At 42.8% G+C, this 20,744-nt stretch overlaps 2 protein-coding genes across 7 annotated transcripts in view; one reads left to right on the top strand and one right to left on the bottom strand.

Moving 5' to 3' along the window:
* ZRSR2 (zinc finger CCCH-type, RNA binding motif and serine/arginine rich 2) overlaps positions 1-17,179 on the top strand; it is a 31,475-nt gene extending 14,296 nt beyond the window's left edge. Inside the window, exons 9-12 of one of the 4 annotated variants that reach the window (XR_016444237.1) lie at positions 2,003-2,058; positions 2,827-2,936; positions 7,317-13,668; positions 16,485-16,615. Coding sequence is in view for 3 of the 4 variants with exons in the window: in XM_090063156.1 (XP_089919282.1) it covers positions 2,003-2,058; positions 2,827-2,936; positions 7,317-7,794; positions 16,485-16,488 (648 nt within the window). In the remaining variant the exon portion in view is untranslated. The other 3 variants (XM_090063156.1, XM_090063166.1, XM_090063145.1) reach the window with 3 other exon arrangements.
* Positions 17,180-17,280: 101 nt separating this feature from the next.
* Positions 17,281-20,744, bottom strand: part of AP1S2 (adaptor related protein complex 1 subunit sigma 2) — a 91,288-nt gene continuing 87,824 nt past the window's right edge. For all 3 annotated transcript variants that reach the window (XR_016444252.1, XM_090063177.1, XM_090063194.1), the window contains one exon: positions 17,281-19,167. Coding sequence is in view for 2 of the 3 variants with exons in the window: in XM_090063177.1 (XP_089919303.1) it covers positions 19,120-19,167 (48 nt within the window). In the remaining variant the exon portion in view is untranslated. The remainder of the gene's footprint in view (positions 19,168-20,744) is intronic.

Genomic DNA, 20,744 nt, shown 5'->3' with positions numbered 1-20,744 from the left:
GGGGCCTTCTGGGTTAGTGAATCCTGTCCGTTGTTATCACAGGCAACTATATCATGACTTTCATAAGCTGATCCAGTTTTGAGAAGCAGTCAGGCTTCTTATTCTTATTACTGTGTGTAAGGCTATTCCAGAAGCACACTTCTCTGATAGCTGGTAATTTCCTTCTTGCTTTCTACTTAAATTGATATATGGCCAGTTCACGTCCACTTGTTCTTGGGCCAATACTTGTGTGTTCTTTTGCTTAACATAGCTCTCTTCCCTCCAAGCTTTATATTGCTAAAGTAAATGATCACATATAATTTTTACCATGGTAGCCCTACCTCATTCATTGCCTAGACTAATCCTGCTTTGGGGATAAATGAGGTTTGGTTAGTGAAGCAAGCCCATCCAGTAGGGAGGACCCCTGCTTCGTTTGTTGCAGAAATGTGAAGGTACATAGAGAAGCTAAGGCTTGCTGGAAGGAGGAGCTTGATCACCATTAAAGCAACAGTTGTGGCATTCGAGAAACTGAATTGTATCCTTGTCCTTCCATGAGTTCTTCTATGAGACCTTAACAAATAACATAGACTTTTGTGTTGACAAAAACACTTATTACTCTTAGCTGCAATGTTTAAGTTAGCGGCAACGGTGATTTGAATTTTATGCTTTTTATATAGTGGGTTAACCATCCTTGTTGTAAAGTATCTTTATTTCTTCTTGGATAAGGCTTTGTTTACACTACAGAGCTTTTCCAGTGTAGCCATGTCAGTTAGGGTTGTAAAGAGATCCCTCCTCCCTATGCAGCATAGTTCTGATAGCAAATTCCCAAATGTGGACAAAGCTTTGATGGCAGAAGGCAGATTTTGCCTGCAGAGCTACTGTTATTTGGGGGAGTGGTGTGTAAACGGAAAAATTTATGTTAGCAAAGCTACATCCATATGTGGTACACAGCTGTCTTGGTGCTGTTAGGTTTTAAGGTGGCTCACTGTGTAGACATAGCTTGAGCATTCTCTTCCAAAATCCACAATTCGTGTTTAGCAATCACTTCAAAGTGGACAGTATTTCTTAAAGGACTGTGCTTCCTGAGTTCATACACTTCAGGTGAGTCGGGTTTTGTTGTTTCCACAGCAAAATTTTCTGGAATTTCATACCATTTGTCTAACAAAGAATCATTTAGAGCCAGCCTTTTCTGTTCTGTTACTCGTTGCTGTCTTTGTTTTTTTCTCATTATTCATTCTCCCGTTTCTGTTGTCAGTGCTACTGGTGTCAGTTGATGAACAAGTAGTTCTAGTAGCACTTCCAGTGTGGAATTTTAATAACTGCTATTAGCTATTTAAAAGTGCAGCTGGTATTGAATGCCTCTAGTAGAAATGATGCATTCTTGGAGGCCAGCCGGACAGAACAACATGTTGTTAGGATTAATTATGTGGTGACATAGCAACGTTGCCTACCAACAGTGCTGTTTCAGAAATTAAAACAAAACCTTAGTAGCAGACTATGGAGACATTATGACTATGTTTATATGCTTAATTAAAACCAGCTAGACATTAAGGCAGGGATCAGCAATGTTTTTGGGCAGGATGCCAAAAACACTCACAACCTCGACTTGTAAGATGTTGGAGTGCAAGGGGTGTATGGTGGGGGGGCCACAAGGGGCCAAATCCTAGTTGTGGCAGCACAGCCCTGGTCCGTTTCCCACTGTCCACCCTGAGGCATGTGTGCCAAGAAAAATGCCTTTGCATGCAACATCCTGGCACACATGCTGGGTTGCTTACCCTTGTATTGGGGGAAGTAAGAAACTGCAACGTTACCTAAGCAGACTACTCTAAATGTTCAACAGAAACCAAGAGTTCTTACAAGCCTTTATTTAAGTATTGAGTATTGTTAGGTCTATATTTGAAAGCAATTGGCTTTCAAATGTTTACATTCACATACAGTGAATAGAGGTGAATACAGCTGAATATGCTTTAAGTATTGTAGCTGTCTGAAGACCCTACTTTAATATTTCATCTTCTCTTTTTAGGTCAGTTGCAACTTTGAGCCCCACTTGAGGGGAAATGTGTATGTTCAGTACCAGTCGTAAGTGTCTTGAAATTTTATGAAGTTTGACAAGTAAACTCTAGATCATAAGCAGTACAGTAATCCATGTTTAACTTTGTCCTCTTACTGGGTTTGAAAAGGTTTAATCTTTGTACTTCCATTTCAGTTAAATTTGAATGTCAGTGGGCATGTCTCTATGTGAATATTAATACGACACACTAAACTCTGGCACAGTTTGTATCAGAGTTTGTTGCTCTCAGGTGCAGCATTTTTTACACAAGTGTCTGGGACTGCAGCATGTTGAGCTAGGGAGGCACAGCCATGGCTGCCAGGGGTCTGGGAAGTCAGCTGGCCAGCACAGAGCTGCTCCTGCCTGGCTCAGCATGGTAAGGAGGGGCTGGCTGGGGCATGAGGGTTTTACATTGTGGGGCTAGCAAGCAGGCAGCTCTACACTGTAGTACCCGTGTGTCCCAGCCAGCCCTGGTCACTGTCTACACATGCGTTACAGTGCACTTAAGTAACTGCTGTAGAATAGCGCTTGTGTTGGGCAGTACTGTCTGTGGCAGTTAATTTGTTTACTCTGGTGTTTAGCACCACGCATGTAGATGGTGATGTTTTACTGTGGACCTAATTAGGTAACTCCACGGTAACCGTCTTGTATAGATACATACCCACTTTGGCCATATTTACTCAAGGTGACTAATCCCCATATTGCAGTTAGAGCCCCAAATTAGTATATAGCTTTAAAAGTTTAAAGGATTGTGTGATGTCTCAATGTTGCAAACCATGGCTTTTTTATCTTTAAAGAGAGAAAGACTGTCAGGAGGCCCTTACTTCATTCAATGGACGCTGGTATGCAGGGCGACAGCTTCAATGTGAATTCTGTCCAGTGACAAGGTGGAAAACTGCTATCTGTGGTATGTTAGGATAACTGCTTATGAAAGTCTTTTATTCTTGAAAAGCTTATTACAGAACTGAAAGAATAAGCATTGCTTTTAAATCTGCTGGGTATCTGTTTAATGTTGGAATAACAGTACCTTCTGGGGATAAAAGATGACAGACAAAGCAAACAATATCAGGAAATACCTTATCTAAAAAACTGAGTAGGGGGGGATTTAGGAAATTGGCTATGTAATTAGGACCCAGTAACATTAATAATTAGGAATTATTGATGTTTGGTCAGTTTTACATCTCATTAAGCTATAACCTAGTTGATCTTTGAAAGGCTAAAGTTTTTAAATAAATGTTAGTTTTAACTATAGTTTAGTCTTGCTGAAAAGTTTAAATAGATACATGAAGTGGACAATAAGCTGAATATGAGCCAACTACTGTTGCTTTTGTTGTTGATGGCTAGGGACAGACCTTCAAAAAGCCTGAGCCTGAATTGATTCAGTCTTTGCAGGTTAGTCTAACTTGGCTAGGTTGAACCGGTATGCAACTGTACAGACGTTTCCTCTGGACTGAGGAAATGCTGGCACATGCCTGCAGTGGCTCAGGCTAGAAGCCAGGGGTACTAGAGCAGCCATCCCTTCCCTTTACAGTGCTGAGCTGAGGGGGGATGGTGGCCAGGCCCCAGCAGCACACTTTGATTAGGGAGGCGTGTAAACCCCCACCCTGCTCAGACTTTTCCCTGCTCACTGCTCAAGGGGTGGGAGTGTTGCCAGACCCCAGCACTGGGCTGGCATTTTGAGGCAAAGGAGGGGTGTATAGTGCATGCATCTGTTGATGATACTGAGCTTTTCAATTTCTCTCTCCCTACTTTTTCAAACTGTCTGCAAACCTGACAGGTGAGGGAGCCAGCAGAGGGCTGATAACACAGTGTTTATCAGCCCATCAACAAAACAAAAGCCTCTCTTTAGTTCAAGCTCTTCTTAAACAGCTTTTTCCAAGGAAGGAAAGGAGGAACATTATCAGCTGACCTGTTGATTTAGCTCCACATAGCCTTAAGGGGACACTGCTTGTGCCAGTGAAATTGGAGACACACAAACACCCCTACATTAGCTTGCATACCATGTGCCAGGTAGGGTCTGTGGGGGTGAGGTCCGTGCTGTGGGAGAGGGGAAAAGGGCTTGAGCAGTGACGGGGGGTGAGACAGAGGGAAGCCAAGCAGAACCTGCTGTGCCTGCAGTCCTTGCTGGCACTCTGGCTAGGGAAGAGAGGGGCAGGGCCAGCCCTGTTCTCTGGGGCAGATAGCCCAGCCCAAGTCTGCAAAGCATCTGGGATGCTGGAGGACTCTGGTTTAACTTAAACCAGGAAGGGGTCTGAGTCAGACATTGCATAAACCTGTTTGATCCAAATCCATTAAGTCTGATACTACATTCAACCAGGTTTATCCTAAAACCAGTCTCAGCCATTTTAAAACTGTTTTATGTGCACTGAACATCTGTTCTGTTACAGGATTAAACCAGTTTCTGATCACTTAAACAAGTTTATGTGTAATGTCCATCCCTAGCCAAAAAGGCTAACAGCATACCAAGCTGCATTTCACAGATTTCGTAGACATTAGGGCTGGAAGGGACCTAGGAAGATCACTGAGTCCAGCCCCCAGCCTGAGGGGCAGGAAGTCAGCTGGGGTCATAGGATTCCAGCAAGATGAACCTCCAATTTTCTCTTAAAGGTGTTCAGTGTAGGTGCTTGAACCACCTCCAGTGGCAGGGTGTTCCAGACCTTGGGGGCTCGGACAGTAACGTGCATTAGTATAAGTGTTGGCAGCAAATCGAGTGAAGTGATTCTTCCCTTCTGGTCAGCACTGGTGATGCCACATCTGGGATACTGTGTCCAGTTTTGGGTCTCCCCCCAGTACAGAAAACATTTGGACAAATTGGAGAATCCAGCGGACGGCAATGAAAATGGCTGGGGCACATAACTTCTGAAGCGAGGCTGGGGGTACTAGGTTTATTTAGTCTGGAGAAGAGAAGACTGGGGAGGAGGGGATTTAATGGCAACCTTCAACTATCTGAAGGAGGGTTCAAAAGAGGATGGAACTAGACTTCCAAGGCAAGTGGTGCTGGCTCCTACCTTGGGGGTCTTTAAGAGGAAGCTTGATGTTTACCTGGCTGGGGTCATTTGAGCCCAGTTTTCTGTCCTGCCGAGGGCAGGGGGTCAGACTAGAAGATCTACAAGGTCCCTTCCGACCCTAAATCTATGAATCTAGACTGTTCTCAGTGGTGGCAGATGACAGAACAAGGAGCAATGGTCTCAAGTTGCAGCAAGGGAACTTTAGGTTGGATAACTAAGGAAAACTTTCACTAGGAGAGTAATAAAGCACTGGAACAGAGTACCTAAAGGGGTTGTGGAATCTCATACCTTAGAGGTTTTTAAGACCTGACTAGATAAAGCCAGGTTCAACTAGGATGAACTAGTTGAGGATGGTCCTGCCTTGAGCAGTGGGTTGGACTAGTTGACCTCCTGAGGTCCCTTCCAACCCTAATTTTTTATGATTTAATCATAGAGAAGTAGGACTGAAAAGGAGTCCTGATGTCTAGTCCAACCTATCCAAACCATGCCATACAATCCATAATTTAAACTCTACATAATACTGTCAACTAGGGTTGTGCAAAACGGCTACGTTTCATTTTGGTTTTGGATTTGGGTGTTTCAAAGGGACAGTGATTCATTTTGGTGTTTCGGATCACTGTTCCGTTTTGATTTGGCTGAATCTGTTTAGGAGTTTCAACAATGTTTTGGCACTGATTCAGAGATTTGGAGCTCCTGGGGAGAGGCATGCACAGCCGAGCAGCTGCAGGTTTTTCGATGGCTTCTCCAGCTGTGCCTGCTTCTCCCCGGGTGGGGTGGGGGGGATTGCAGGAGAAGCTCCCATGGCTGTCCTGCCTGGCTCCAGCCTCCCAGCACTAAAAAAAAACAAAACAGGCTCACATTCACCAGCTGTTATAGTGGCGATCAGGACCTTTGAGGGCTTGTGACAGAGCCCCCCCACACAGCGCCGGGCAGCAGGGATCACCCCCACTCACCTGACACCCATGCTGCAGCTGCCCCATGGCACAAGTGCAGTGCAGCTCAGCAGGGCGCTGTGCGCTGTCTAGGAGCTGGGGCCACTAGGGCAGAATGGTGCCAGGCTCTGGCTGACACCTGGAGCCGCCTCAGGTCCCAGACAGCATGCGGTGCCCTACCAAGCCATGCCGCATCTGCATTGGTGACTGATGCTTCACACAGCCTTACTGTCAACCCTGACACAACACAAACACCCTAACCTGCCACAGGTAAAGCAGGGAAACAAACCATGGCAGCCAATATCCTGCTTCTATTAAAAAATGTCAATATATGCTCAAGATATTAGGAAATTAGGTCATGCCCCCTGCTACAGAGGAAAGCAAAGCCCCCATAGTCCATACCAGTCTGACCACATGGTAAAATTCCTTCCTGACTTCAAAATATGATCGGTCTGGCCCTTAGTGGAGAGGCAAGATCCTTTATGCATAACTACATATATATCCTGTCTGACCAGTGCCTATCCAACCTCTTCCTGAACACCTCCAGTGATGGAGAGTCCACAACTTCCCTAGGCAGTCTATTCTACTGGCTCACTATTCTAACAGTGAAGAAGTTTTTCCTGATATCCAACATAAATTAATTTTGCTGCAAGTTCAAGCCATTGATCCACATCCTTCTTTGCAGGAAGAGAGAAAAGGTGCTTGCTCTCCTCTTTATGGCAAGTATTTGAAGACTGCTATCATGTCCCTTTTTAAGTACGGTACTTTTTCTGCAGGCTAAATGTGCCTAGCTCCTTCAGCCTCTCTTTGTATGACTTGCTTTGCAAACCCTTGATAATCTTTGTTGCTTACCTCTGGACTCTAACTTCTGAATGTCCTTAAAAAGGGAAGGTAACTATTTTAGGATGTCATTTAGGTTACTACAGGAAGATTAACATACCTTTACTTAAAATTAATATGGGGAAAAAACCTTTTTATAAGCAATCTGCATGACTAGGGCATTTTCATCAGTGTTTATTTGCTCTGAACTTTTTCTTTCAAATTAGAATCCTAATCACTGAAATGCTATACCGGACAAAAGTATAGATGAATAAATATCTGAAGACTGAAGCCCTAAGATGGAGATGGGCAAGTGCCATTGCTAAGATTAAAGTGTGAAGTATGGTTGTTAGATCAATTTGGGTTCCCTTTATACACCTTTTTATTGGAAAAAGCAAATGGATTCAGTGCAGCAAATCATTGAAATAGGGGTTTAATGAAAAAGTTGAGTCATCCCCTTTAAAACTTAGGTTTTTGTTGCTTTCATATTCCATTATGAGTATTCTCCATTTTATAATAAATCTGCAGGGTTATTTGAACGGCAAAAGTGTCCAAGAGGGAAACACTGCAACTTTCTTCATGTATTCAGAAATCCAAACAACGAGTTCTGGGAAGCCAACAGGGACATACATATTTCTCCAGAACGGACTAATCAGTTGGCTAAAAACTCTGAAAGGAGAAGCAGAACTAGCCATCGTGAGGACTATTACAGCAAGTCAAGGAGACGGAGCAGCCCCAGCCCGGATTGTTCTTACAGAAAAAATGGAGAGTCAGAGAGGAAAAAGAGTAGTCGCAAAAGCAAGAAAAGGCACCGGTCCAGCAGATCAAGAAGCCGGGAAAGAAGGCGGTCACGCAGTAGGGGGAAGAAGAGGCGAGGCCGTAGTCGCAGCAGAAGCCATAGCCGTGCTCGCAGTAACAGCAGAAGCCGAAGTTCCTCTCGGTCCAGAAGTAGGGGCAAAAAGAGATTGGACAGCAGAGGAAGAAATAATGAAACTCCCAAAACAAAGTGAGAAGTACTCCTTACCACATGATTAAGTGTGGTGCTAAGAACAATCCCACTTCCTAAAAGGAAACCTGGTTGATCTTTCTCCTAAGTATATTGTGCAAGGAGTTCTTATTAAAGCAAATAATAAAGGGACCCTGGTAGGGATTATGAGTTTGCTATCAAAAAGTTGGTAAACTTTGACTACACAGAGAAATTAGTGTGAAGTAAACTAGAGTCGCTTCAAAACACTAGCTAATCCAGGAGGGTCAGACATGGCCTCCAGGCCAGATCTGGCCCATGGAACCGTTGTATCCAGCCCACCAGTAGTCCAGTGGGCTACTGGTGCATGCCATAGTCTCTGCACTTCTGCACACGCAAGGCACTGCTGACTGGCTAAAGTTCCATGCCATTGGGCAGCAGTATGGAGCTGGGGATGTGCAGCTACATGGACATGACTCCATGCTGCTCCATGGCCTTGGCTCTGTGCCCGTCCAACGGCGCAGGGCTCTGGCAGCCAACAGCGTCAGGGGCATGCAGCAGCAGGGAGCTGAGGGCATGTGGCACAGAGCTGCATTCATGCAGTGCAGAGCTAGGGTAATGTGGCAGCTTGGAGCTGTGCCTGGATGTGGATCCTTGCTGCTGCACAACTACATTTCCCTGCTGCTGCCAGGCCTGAGCTCTGTGCCACTGCTTGCCTGTGGTTCCTGGATGCATTCCCCTGGTTCTGTACTGCACAAACACAGGTCTGTGTAGCCACATGCCCCTGGGCCCACGCTGCCACTCAAATATAGCCGCATGGATCCAGTCCGGGGCAGGGTCTCTGTGGTCCAAATCTGTCCTGGGGTGAGTCCATACTAACTCCACCCACTGTTGGTGTGCCTTGTGACCTCTGAAGTAACTTCCTACATGTGGGCAAAGTAGCTTGTGTGCTGTAGGTACCTACCGTACCTAACTGTGCAATAACTTCCTGTACAGACAAGCCTCAAATTTAACCAGAGTTTTTTTGGAAAGTTAGTGAATGTTAATTCTTCCTGTTGGCCTAACAAGGAAATGAATCCAAAGATTGGTTAGAAATAACAACCCAGGTTTCTCCCCCTCTATTTTGTTGCTTCTGCACCCAGTGCCTGCCCAGTAGTAATACTGGAGTGAAAGAAAAATTAGGTTTCTTTCTCCCTCCCTTGCAAGTGCCACTGAACTCATTCTGCATGTGGGAACAGCTGCATAGGCATGATTTAGTGAGGCCCCAGGCAGATGTACAGATGCCATGGGGTATGACGCATGATCCCCACCATTGTGCTTCTGCCATTCCACACACATGCTACATGCAGCTGGAATCCCCATCAGCTGACTGCTCCCTGGGACCTTGGATCAGCTAATGGGACTTCTAGCTGGGGATGCACATGGTGATCCCCTGCAGCTGGGAGACCCATTGACATTGGGTTTCCAGCTGTGGGAGCTTGCAGGGCAGAGCTCAAGTTCCCCCCTGGCACTGGCAGTAGAGTGTGATGGGATATGGTTAATCCCACAGTCACACCTCCTGCCATGCATATTTTATGTGTAAGAACTTTATGGCTTATTCCTCATTTTATAAGTTCATTGATTTTACATGTTGCCAAGTAACAGTATGTGATTAACTGGTTCATCACATAGTCTCAGGTGTAATGTGCTAGGGGCCTAAGAGAGCAAATAGTGAGGGAGTGCAATAAAATGCCTTTGTGGCTGACAGAAGAAACATGCAAAAGAGGCAGAGCTGGGCAGAAATGTAAAAGCATAGTATCTTGATGCTTGGCCTAAAACAGGAAGAACTAGAGATTCCTACAGAGACTGTCTAAAGCACAGGTCATGCTTGATTGAAGAGCACAATGACAAATCTGAAGTACTGAAAATTAATTCTCATTCTAGTTTCTGATTTGATTACTTCTTTATTACAGTTCTACACACATCTTCCTTGAACGCAGGCTGCTTCGAATAAATAGACTGAAGGGGCAATAACTTCTAAAGTGAAAACTTAATGTTGCTAGAATGATGCCAGTCATGTTTAAAATTATCTTCAATAGGAAATTAAATTGGTCTCTGCCATATCTTTGGCCGTAAAGTCAGATTAGACTTTTAGAAGTGAATTTACATGGGGGACTAAGTGCTGAAATGCTTAACTTTGCAGGCATCTTGATCTCTAGTAGAATTAACCCTGAGTTGAGGGATGGAATTCCCAGCCCTGGGCTGATTAGCACAAATCCTAATGGGAATATCCCCTGTAATGAAAATACTCAAGACCTCACTGGTCAATAGAATAGCAGGAAGTACTTACTGCATTCTAGATGGGTGCTAGGGATTCAAGTTCTTCTAAAATCATACTAAGAATCATTGATTGATTAATAGCACCTTTTCAGTGTAAATTTGGAAGAGACATTTCCAAAAACTAGGAATTAAAAGCTTTTTGTTTTTGGATGTTGGTATGAAATAAGAATCCATCTAGCATTTACTTTCTGCCTAATTTATTGCATGTTTATTGCATGTTTCAGTGACACCCTAGCTGTGCAGTATACGTTGTACTTAATGAGTCACATACTTTCTTCAGCCTCACTCCCAACATAAGCAGAACTTTTTCAAAAAAGAGGATTAAATAACATAGGCTAGGTTTTCATGGTGCTGATGCATTTTACCCTTCCTCCAAGAGTGTATGTCAGAGAAATTTAATCTCCTCTTGTCCTGGGTCAGCAGCTCTCATACAAGTAAAGAAGTTCCATGCTAGTAAGCAGCAAATTAACCTTTCCACCTTGATTACACCAGCTGGAAGATGCATGTGTTTGTACATGGTTTTCTTCATTGTGAATATGAACATAGGAGGGTTGGATCCACTTCAGTTCATACAGTACTTTTTAAAACTGTATTATATGGCAGTGATGTGACTACTAATGGAATATGGTGTCCAATGTATCAGTAGTACAAAAATAATAGTGATAAATTAGGGTTCAGAGAAGAGTCCTGACATTATCTAACAAACTGAGGGTGGACATTTAGGGAACTGGTTATGTAGTTAGGACCCAGTAATATTAATGATTAGGAATTATTGATGTTTGGGATGCTGGGGGACTCTGGTTTAACTTAAACCAGGAAGGGGTGTAGGTCAGCATTGCATAAACCAGTTTGATCCAAATCACTGCTAAGAGGATCAGGGAGCCAGCTGATCATCTTCCCCCTTGGAAGCAGGGAGGATGAGCAGAGAGGACTGTGGGATGCTGGATGTCCTAGAGGCCCTGGTAGGGCTATGTACAACTGTACAGGTGTTTATACATAGCACTACAAAGTGGAGAAGTTCCTTTTTGGAATAGGTGCTATTTTCCAGCCCTCTTTATAGTGCTGCAAACAGTTTGAATGGCTGTATGCTCCCACCATGCCCCTTATTTTACAAGGGATATTTGGTGCTACATTACAGCACTTGTCCAGGGCCTGAAGGAAAAGTAATCAAGGGCATGGAGGTGAAAAAGTAAAATGGTTTTATGATAACAAAAATTATTTTCTTTAGATAAGGAAAGTGCAGTGGACCTAATCTTTTGGAGATTTAAGCAAAGCATTTGTTACAGTATTCATAGGACACTAGCTGATTGGTGAAGATGAAGGTTAATGCTGTTTTTGTAAAATGCATATAGAGTTGGCTATGGGAAAATTATTGAGGAGAGTGGATCTGACTGGAGAGTTTTTATTCCAGTGACGCTCCTTGGGCATTCAGCTAGAGTCCCATCCTGTTTAATGTTTCCACTAGTGCCTGATACAACAACTGAAGGTACATTTATGAAATTTGTCAATGAGAGAGCTGGATAACAGTGCTGTTGTGGAGAAGGACTGGGTTATTATACAGGAAGAAACAGCCTCATAATGTGGAGCAATAGAAATGGTGTGCCCTGCTCATATGAAGAGCTGAGTCATACGTGTAGGAAACAACACAAAATGAGATTTGTATTTGGAAATGAGAACTTGGCTACAGGTTCTCATTTCTTGGAGACAGTGAGTAAGGAAGGGACCTTGGCATATTGATCAATTATAAAAAAATGACCATAAAGCAGGGATTGGCAACCTAGGGACACAGGCTAAATCCAGCCTGTGCCATGTGGGTTTTCAGCAGCTGGACTGATCCAGTTCAGGTCAGAAGCAGATGAGTGCCAAGAGCCAGATACCACTGCTTGTATTTTTCTCAGCAACTGCCCAGGAGATGCACCTGCTGCTGCCACTTTTCCAGGTGGCAGCAGGCAGAACATCTGCAGCCAGGATAAGTACAGACATTTAAATACTGTGAGCCTGAATCTATTCAATATTTGCAGGTTAGTCTAACCTGCATAGACTGAACTGGAAAGCAAGTGACTAGACATGCACTTTTGATTCCAGAAATGCAGTGCTTGTAGCGCTTGTGCTAGATGGTCTGGCCACAGCTGGACTAGATACTAGAGGACCTCTAGAGATCCCTGTCAGCCCTGCTTCTCTGTGATTCCCTGCCTTTGCCTCAGGCTGGGGTCTGGGCTCTAGCTATGCCCCATGCTCGCTGCTTCAGCAGCAAGGGGGTTGGATGGGAAAGCCAGGCAGACCCTGACTGTGGTAACCCATAGGAGGGAGGGGAGATTAACCCTCCCACCCCTTCCCCTCAGGCTAATGGGGTCTGGCCATGTCCCCTGCTCCTCTGCTGAGCAGCAAGGAGTACCGTGGAGCAGGGTTTCCCACCTCAGCCAACCAGAGCAGTGATAGAGCTCCAGCTAGGAAGGAGAGGGGTGGAGCCAACCCTGCTCCACTGGAGCAAACAGTCCAGCCCAGGGCTACAAAACATACTGGGATGCAGGGGGTCTGAGTTGACTTAAACCACAAAGGGGTCTGGGACAGAAGTTCTATAAACTGGTTTGACCTAAATCAGTTAAGTCTGATACTACATTCAACCAGGATTATCTTAAACCGGGTTTAGCCATTTTAAAAATGGTTTATGGGCACTGAATTTCTGTTCTGTTACAGGTTTAAAGTGGTTTCTGATCACTTAAACTGCTTATGTATAACTTCTGGCCCTAGCCTTAAGCAGTGGCACTAAGCACTTTCCTTATGTAGCTGCTGGGTCCTAGTACCCATCTTCCACACACTGGCTTACCTCTGACTTGAGCTGGATCAATTCAACCGAGAGCCTGAAAAGGTTGCCAATCCCTACCATGAACTACCAGGGTGAGGTGTCTGAACAAAGGGGCAACAGACAACTGACGCCCAGGAAAAAGCTAACTTGCTAAATGGGTACTTTGCATCAGTTTTCCAGCAGCCCCATGGGGTGGCCCTGCCCACTATGGGTCAGGGAGGCCCAGGTGAGGGAGATTCCCTGCCCTCCATTGAAGTTGACCTTGTGAAGGAACACCTAGACAGGCTGGATACCTTCAAGTCCTGATGGCTTACACCCAAGGGTACTCAGGGAGCTGGCGAGCATCATAGCTCAGCCATTGGCACGGATCTTTGAGAGTTCTTGGTGCTCTGCTGAAGTGCCTGATGATTGGAAGAGGGCCAATGTTTTGCCTATCTTTGAGAGAGGGAGGAAAGTTGATCCGGCAAACTACAGGCCCATCAGCCTAACCTCTATCCTGGGGAAAGTCTTGGAAAAGATTATCAAGGAAGCCATGCTTAACAGGCTAGCTGAAGGCAATATTCTGAGGGATACCCAGCATGGGTTTGTTGCAGGTAGGTCTTGCTTGACCAATCTCATTTCCTTTTATGACCAGGTGACCTATCACCTGGACAAGGGGGAAGAGATCGACATCATATACCTCGACTTTAAAAAGGCCTTCGAGCTGGTATCCCACGATCACCTCTTGGTTAAACTGGCTAACTGCAGCCTTGACGTCACCACGACCCGCTGGCTGGGGAACTGGCTCTGCGGTAGGACCCAGAGGGTGTTGGTCGATGGGAGCCAATCATCTTGGTGTGCTGTGACCAGTGGGGTCCCGCAAGACTAGGGCCTATACTGTTTAACATCTACATCAATGATGTGGACATTGGTGTCAGAAGTGAACTGGCCAAGTTTGCCGATGACACCAAACTCTGGGGTAAAGCATCCACACCTGAGGACAGGAGGGTGATCCAGGCAGATCTGGATGGACTCAAGAAATGGGCAGATGAGAACCTGATGGTGTTCAACACTGAAAAATGCAAGGTTCTCCACCTTGGGAGGAAAAACCCACACCATGCATATAGGCTTGGTAGTGCTACGCTGGTTGGCTCTACAGATGAAAGGAACTTGGGGGTCATGGTTGACCACAAGATGAACATGAGCCTTTAGTGTGATGTTGCGGCTAGTAAAGCAAGCAAAATGCTGGCTTGCATCCATAGATGCTTCTCAAGCAAATCCCGGGACGTCATTCTCCCCTTGTACTCGGCCTTGGTGAGGCCGCAGCTGGAGTACTGTGTCCAGTTTTGGGCTCCGCACTTCAAAAAGGATGTGGAGAAGCTTGACGGGGTGCAGAGGAGAGCCACGTGCATGATCAGAGGGCAGGAAAACAGACCATATGATGACAGGCTGAGAGCAATGGGGCTATTCAGCCTGGAAAAGCGCAGGCTCAGGGGTGATCTGGTGGCCACCTATAAGCTTATTGGGGTGACCACCAGGATCTGGGGGAACAATTGTTCACCAGAGCCCCTCAAGGGATGACAAGATCGAACGGTCACAAACCCCACTGTGACCGGTTCAGGTTGGACATAAGAAAGAACTTCTTCACTGTCCGAGCCCCCAAGGTCTGGAACAGCCTGCCACCTGAGGCTGTTCAAGCACCCACTTTGAACACCTTCAAAACACATTTGGATGCTTATCTTGCTGGGATCCTATGATCCCTGCTGACTTCCTGCCCCTAGGGCGGTGGGCCGGATTTGATGATCCTCCGGGGTCCCTTCCAGCCCAAATGTCTATGAAATCTATGAAAGCTAATGTAATCATATGGTTCATGAGGCATGGTATATCTAGTAGACTCAGAGAAGCAGATCACTGTGCAAGATCCCATTTAGAGTACTGGGGAAAGCTGAGGTTGTCTATTGGTGGAGGGGAGGGGGAAAATAATCTGAAACATGCAAGGAAGGGTCACTATTCCCCTAACCTATCTGAGGAAAAATTCAGAGAGATCAGGTACAACTTAGCAAAATGAAGGTAGAAAGGTGCTCTAATTACTTTCCAAATGTATTGCCATATTTTCATAGATGTTAGGGGCTGGATAGGACCTTACATGCTCATTGAGGCTGAGCCCTTGCACTTAGGCAGGAAAGACTACTGGGGTCAGATGACCCCAGCAAAGTGGGCATCAAGATGCTTTTTGAGGATTTCCAGAGTGGATGACTACCACCTCTGGGGGGAGTCTGTTTCAGACCCCCAGCCCTCAACTTGTAAAGAAGTTTTTTCTTTATGTCCAATCTGAAGCAATCTTCAATTAGTCTGGTGACCATTGTTTCTTGTCTGCCCCAGGGGGGCCTTGGTGAACAGATGTTTCCCCAGGCCCTGACGTACCCCTAATATACTTGTAGGCTGCCACCGAGTCCCCTCTGAGTCTTCTCTTCTCCAGGCTGAACAAGTCCTTCAGCCTTTCCTCGTATTATCTACTCTCCAGGCCTCTAATTATACATGTGGCCCTTCTTTGGACTCTCAAGCTTCTCCACATCCTTTCTGAAGTGTGGTGCCCAGAACTGGTTGCAGTACTCCAGCTTGTATGAGGCAGGGAAAACTGCTATTTAACCTAAGCCATACTGGTACAAGATCCACTGGATACAAAGTAGTCACCATCAAATGTAGACTAGAAATCAGAAGAAGGATTTTAGCCAAGTTTTAGAATAGTCATTAAAAAAAAAAAAAAAGATGGGGGGGGGTAAGAGGGGAGCCAAAGGAAGACAGGTTGCTGAAGGGGATATGATAGGATATGGGTGTTCTTAAAATTAAGATTGACCAAATATTGTTATCTATGTTATGATAATGCTTGTTTGTACAATGTTATCAGTATGCTACAGGCCTCCATTTTTGCATAGTGTAAAAACAAAATCAGTGTACTTTTCTGGAAAATATGGAGTCAGCATACCATTCCTTAGTTTTGGCTTCAAAGCATAGGAAAGAGAGGAAAAGAGAGTGGAAGCAGGTGTAGGGTCACTGAATTAGATTTAAGAGAACTGACAGAAAAAGAGAAACAAGGTAAAAGTAGAAGGGAGGATCCAGGACAGGTATTAGTGGCAGAACTCATTTACAACATCCTGGTTTGATACCTGCACAACACACACCTAGTTTATTGACTCACTATTTATATTTCAGTAAAACCTGTACATCCTCCTTCACATCTGGTTGCTTGGTTCAGTAAACAGAACATTTACTTAGCTGATGCCAAAGCAGACTGGAGACCAAGCTGCCAAAAAATGAAACTTTTCAGGGTAAATTTTGCAACTGGTGAGTCACAGAATCATTTATAAATTAGATGAGTTGGCAGTTTAGACCATAGATCCTTCTCAACCTGTCTTAATCTCACACAATCTGTCCTGCCACACTTGAAAAAATATACTATTTAGCTAGTTTAAAAATATTGCTCCAACACTAAGTATTTTTCCCCAAACACAGGGCAATAATTCAGAATAGACAAATCAGGGAAACTCACTCTTGAACTTCAAGCTATGTTTTTATATTATAGTTTCTGCCAAGTAACAGGATACTAATGCTTTCCATACTTTTTCAGGTAAAGCCAGTAAGACTTCACACAAGCTTCTTTGTGCTCTCCTTGAAAAAAGAATCAAATGGATTCTTCAGCTAGAAGAACAACTTCAGCTGACATTAGAATTGAGTATGCTGCACTGAGTAGTTCCCAATTTTTTTATTTTAAAAAGATAATGAATATTAAGTTTGTATTCTCTAAGGGGAAAACGCTTATCCACCTTCAGTCATCATGTGATTTTGCTTTGATTCATCAACAGAATGGAAGTCTTCCATAAACTGAACTTCCATGTGGATGAAGTTTCTTTAAAGTGTTTGTGACAAGCTTTCATAAGTTGTTAATATTGCTTTCAGCAAGCTTTTCAAAAGTAGGAAATAATCAATCCTTCTAGATCATGGTGCATGCATGAGAGGTCACCAGAACTGTTGACATGTACGCCTAGGCACAAGTATGGAGGAGTGAAGGTTGCCTAGACCTTCCATTCCCCATTTAGGCTAGAGACATTATCCAGAGGCCAGTTCGAGTCCAGATGTTGAGTGCCTCAATGGCTGTAGTTATATGTGCATCTGCAAACTGAACCTGAGGTCTCCTGGGTGGTAGACAAGGATTTTGCCACTGAACCAAAACAACAGGATAAACTTTTCAAATGCTGTACAGAAGCTAGTCCTTGACAGAATATAGTACACATTTTTAATAAACATATTGGGTATGACAGCTGACCTTCTAAGTTGGACTGTGCATTATTGCCATGTAATACTGTCTCCTTTTCTCCCCCCCCACCCTGCAAAATAATCAGACTGACTGCATATGAACACATGGCAAGGGTGTAAAAATGGACATTTATTACAACTAGACTGACAGTATACTAAGACAGAAGTCAAATGGCTTATTTGTCACAATCACAACAAAGCTTAATCCAGCCAAGCACGTACAAGTGACAGTGTAAACCTTAGAAACATGTTTGTTTAATAGATATAAAATTGAGTTATGTTTGACATTTTAAACGAAGGTAATTCAATCACATCAAACAGCACACACAGGGGGGCCATTCTAATACCACTTCTACTTTTGTTGTTGTTCTTGTTGCACATTTTACATCACTACAAATGTGAAACTAGGCTCCTGTGCATCTTAGGCAAATATGATATTGCACTGATCTGATACGCCAGGGTCTGGTAGTTGGTATAAGTTGAAATGAATAGAAGTGTTTGGCAATGCTTGCTTCGAGCACAAACTGAAATGTTACGCAGCTGAGTCCACTTTAAATTCCACTGCAAGTCTAGTCTTCCCACCCCGCCCAAAATAAAGAAAACACCACACACGCTCAGCTTGTGATCGCTGCAGGTACATCCAGCAGAACTTCGCTAATTCACACACATTTTCAGAAAAAATGGCACTGATTTCTCAGCCACAACGGTGTTCCATACTGAAATCTCATCATCATTAAGTACTTAAACGTGGAATATGCTGCAACCCCTCCTAGAACTGTCAAAATACAATATATTTTGGTGTATTTTACTTGCTCATTTGTTCACTTACATACTGACATCCATTTGCAACAAGATCTGAATGAATTAGTTTGGTTCTAATGTACACCCACTGTTTGATGAAATGTAGTAGTTGAAGAGTAGGTGTGGCATGTGTATGAAAGGTGCAAGTGAGAATGTTGAATAAATGAAGATGGTCACACTTCCTTAATAATCAGCAATCGTATTCCCATTTCAGCATAACCACAGGATACCAGTAAAATGAAGGAAAAAAAAAAAAGGTCTTGTTTCTGGGGATCAAAATAAGAACTTAAATTGGACATTGACCTTTCCCTTCCTTTCATGATCTCAAAACACTCCATTTCACATAATGCACTTCCTCATCTGCGCAGTGAGAATGGTAAAGCATATCATAGATATAAGTCCAGAGTGTAAGCCAAAAAGCACATAAAAATAGTGTTTCAAAAAGGAAATTTCCTACAATCTGCATTCCCTTTGTAACACATGAACTCATGTACTGTTTTGTTTAAAAAGTCTTCATACCATTGTGTCATATTAATTAATCTGTTTGTAGGTCTCTTGCTAAAAATGAAGCCACCTTTACAATTTCTGCCAGTTCAGTATGCAGATTTTAACAGGGTTCTTTGGTATAATAATAATAATAAAAATCAGTAGTAAACAGTTATTCCCAATCTTTATATTAACTGGAAAAAAATTCACAAATGCCAACTTAAAATGCAAATGAACAAATAAGTCTTTGGTTGCATAAAACCAAGTTCTGCATTGTTACATTTCATCACTGCAAGTTCTCTCATGTAGTTTTCTTTCAGTGAAATATGGTATGTCATACAGAAGCCGATGCATGTTTCCTGAATTATAAAATCTGTATAATTATTGAAGTTATTACCAGTGGTTTTTTATAAATGCACTGAAAAGAGGTGTCTTGAGTTAGTACACTGAATTCCCTTTCATTTGTCCTTTTTTTGGATCTTTTAAATTTTTTATCCCTTTTCTCATTTTAAATTGAATATTTTCTTGTAGGCTTGAATGAAGCAGCTTAGCAAAACAGTAATACTGACAAACAGCATCTCACACCATCAGCTAAACATTAAAATGAAGGCAGTGAACATTTACAGTATGAAACACCATGAGACGTCATCAGAGGAGAAGATTTATGTCAATCCAATTTCTTCAAGTACGCTACGTGGGGTCTCAGCTTCCTGTGAAGGAAAAATTTGAAGATAGTGGTAAACAGATTCTATGTTCCTAAGACTTAGAAGTATAAATGGAAAAGTTAAAATGGAAAATGCTTAATTAGAAAAAAACCCACAAAAATGGTGGAAGAATAAAAAACAAGAATTGGTATGCATATTAACAGTTATTTTAGAAAAGCAGCTAAGAAGTCTGTCACAGGTCATAAGAAGAGCATGTAGGTTTTATGGCCCATTAACACTAAAAATAAAAACCAGACATGCCAGCAGCAGCTTAGCAATATAAACATGAATAAAGAAAATCTTGAAATGAAATCAGTTATTTAATTTTGTGACATACCACTTCACTCAGGTCCTCCACTCAAGTAAAAATGAAATGCAACTTGAAGATACAATATCCCTTAAATCTTTTATCATCCTTAAATTCTGGAAATGAATCTTTATCAGGCTTAGTAATATTGAATTCACAAAAATAGCTCTCCCCACTGGAGGTAGTACTATATATATCTGACAGCAAATACTTCATGCAAATTAAATGACCAGTCTAGATTGAAAGTCCAAAATTTGAGGCTTCAGTGTTTTAGATTCAGCACAACTGTTGGGCTCAACTCTACCTTTGAAAGAAAGGAATCCCACTATACTTTCAGTGGAGACTTTTGATAAAGCAAGAAATTGTTTTATGTTTTATATGGCATACGTATATGTTCTACAATTTGAACATACGCATTTCTAAGCAGCTGGAAAATAGCCCATTAAAAAGACTAAGATGTCCATTTTCACACTTACTAGCAATATCTGGATTAAAAAAAAGGGATACTGTGTCTTTAAAGAAGAAGAAAAAATCTTACTTATAATGCTTAGAGAATGAATAAACTTACTTTAGCATCCTAAAGCAAGGCATGTCATGAAGCAAGAAAAAGAAAGATAATTAAGCCACAAACCCTCACAAAGCATAGTTTTTTTAATCCATCTGAATAACTTGTAAAACAGTCAATTTCCTAGTCTTGCAACTATTTTACTTGAGGAGCTTCATAATTTAAAGCTAGCATTTAAGAACAGGCCAACTGGATGTCCATACAAGCAACATATTGAACAATCAAGTTTATAAATCAGTTTAACTCATGTATAAAATTATTTTGAATATTAGAAGTGACACAGTTCAATACTGAGGTAATGCCAAATACATTTGAAAGCAGGTGTATTTTACTATTTGAAAAAGTGACTTGAGCTCAATACTTGTTCAGAAGTTTTTCCTGCCCTCAGTGTATGCACAACTTCCAACAATGTTAGAAATACACATCTATGAAATCAGGAATAAAGCCTTAAAACTGTTATGTGTTTAGATTAAATCTGATGAGTTTTCCTCCCAACCCACTTCATAATAGGTGCAACTCTTTCATACCACCCCATGCTTCATTAAAATAAGAGAAGGTCAAGAGGGAGAAATATTATATCTGAAAAGCTCAGGCATATTGCACTCTCTCACAATTAAATTAAGGTTCCAAGACATGGATTGACCTTGATGCTAGTGTGAAACAGTTCTGGCACACTATAAATTGTAAACATGTAAAAATACATATGCATAA

The sequence above is a fragment of the Crocodylus siamensis genome, chromosome 1 (assembly GCF_052110815.1).
Source record: "Crocodylus siamensis isolate JL-2025a chromosome 1, ASM5211081v1, whole genome shotgun sequence".
NCBI lineage: Eukaryota > Metazoa > Chordata > Crocodylia > Crocodylidae > Crocodylus > Crocodylus siamensis.
The sequence above is the reverse complement of the archived record's forward strand: the minus strand, read 5'-3'. Positions and strand labels throughout refer to the sequence as shown.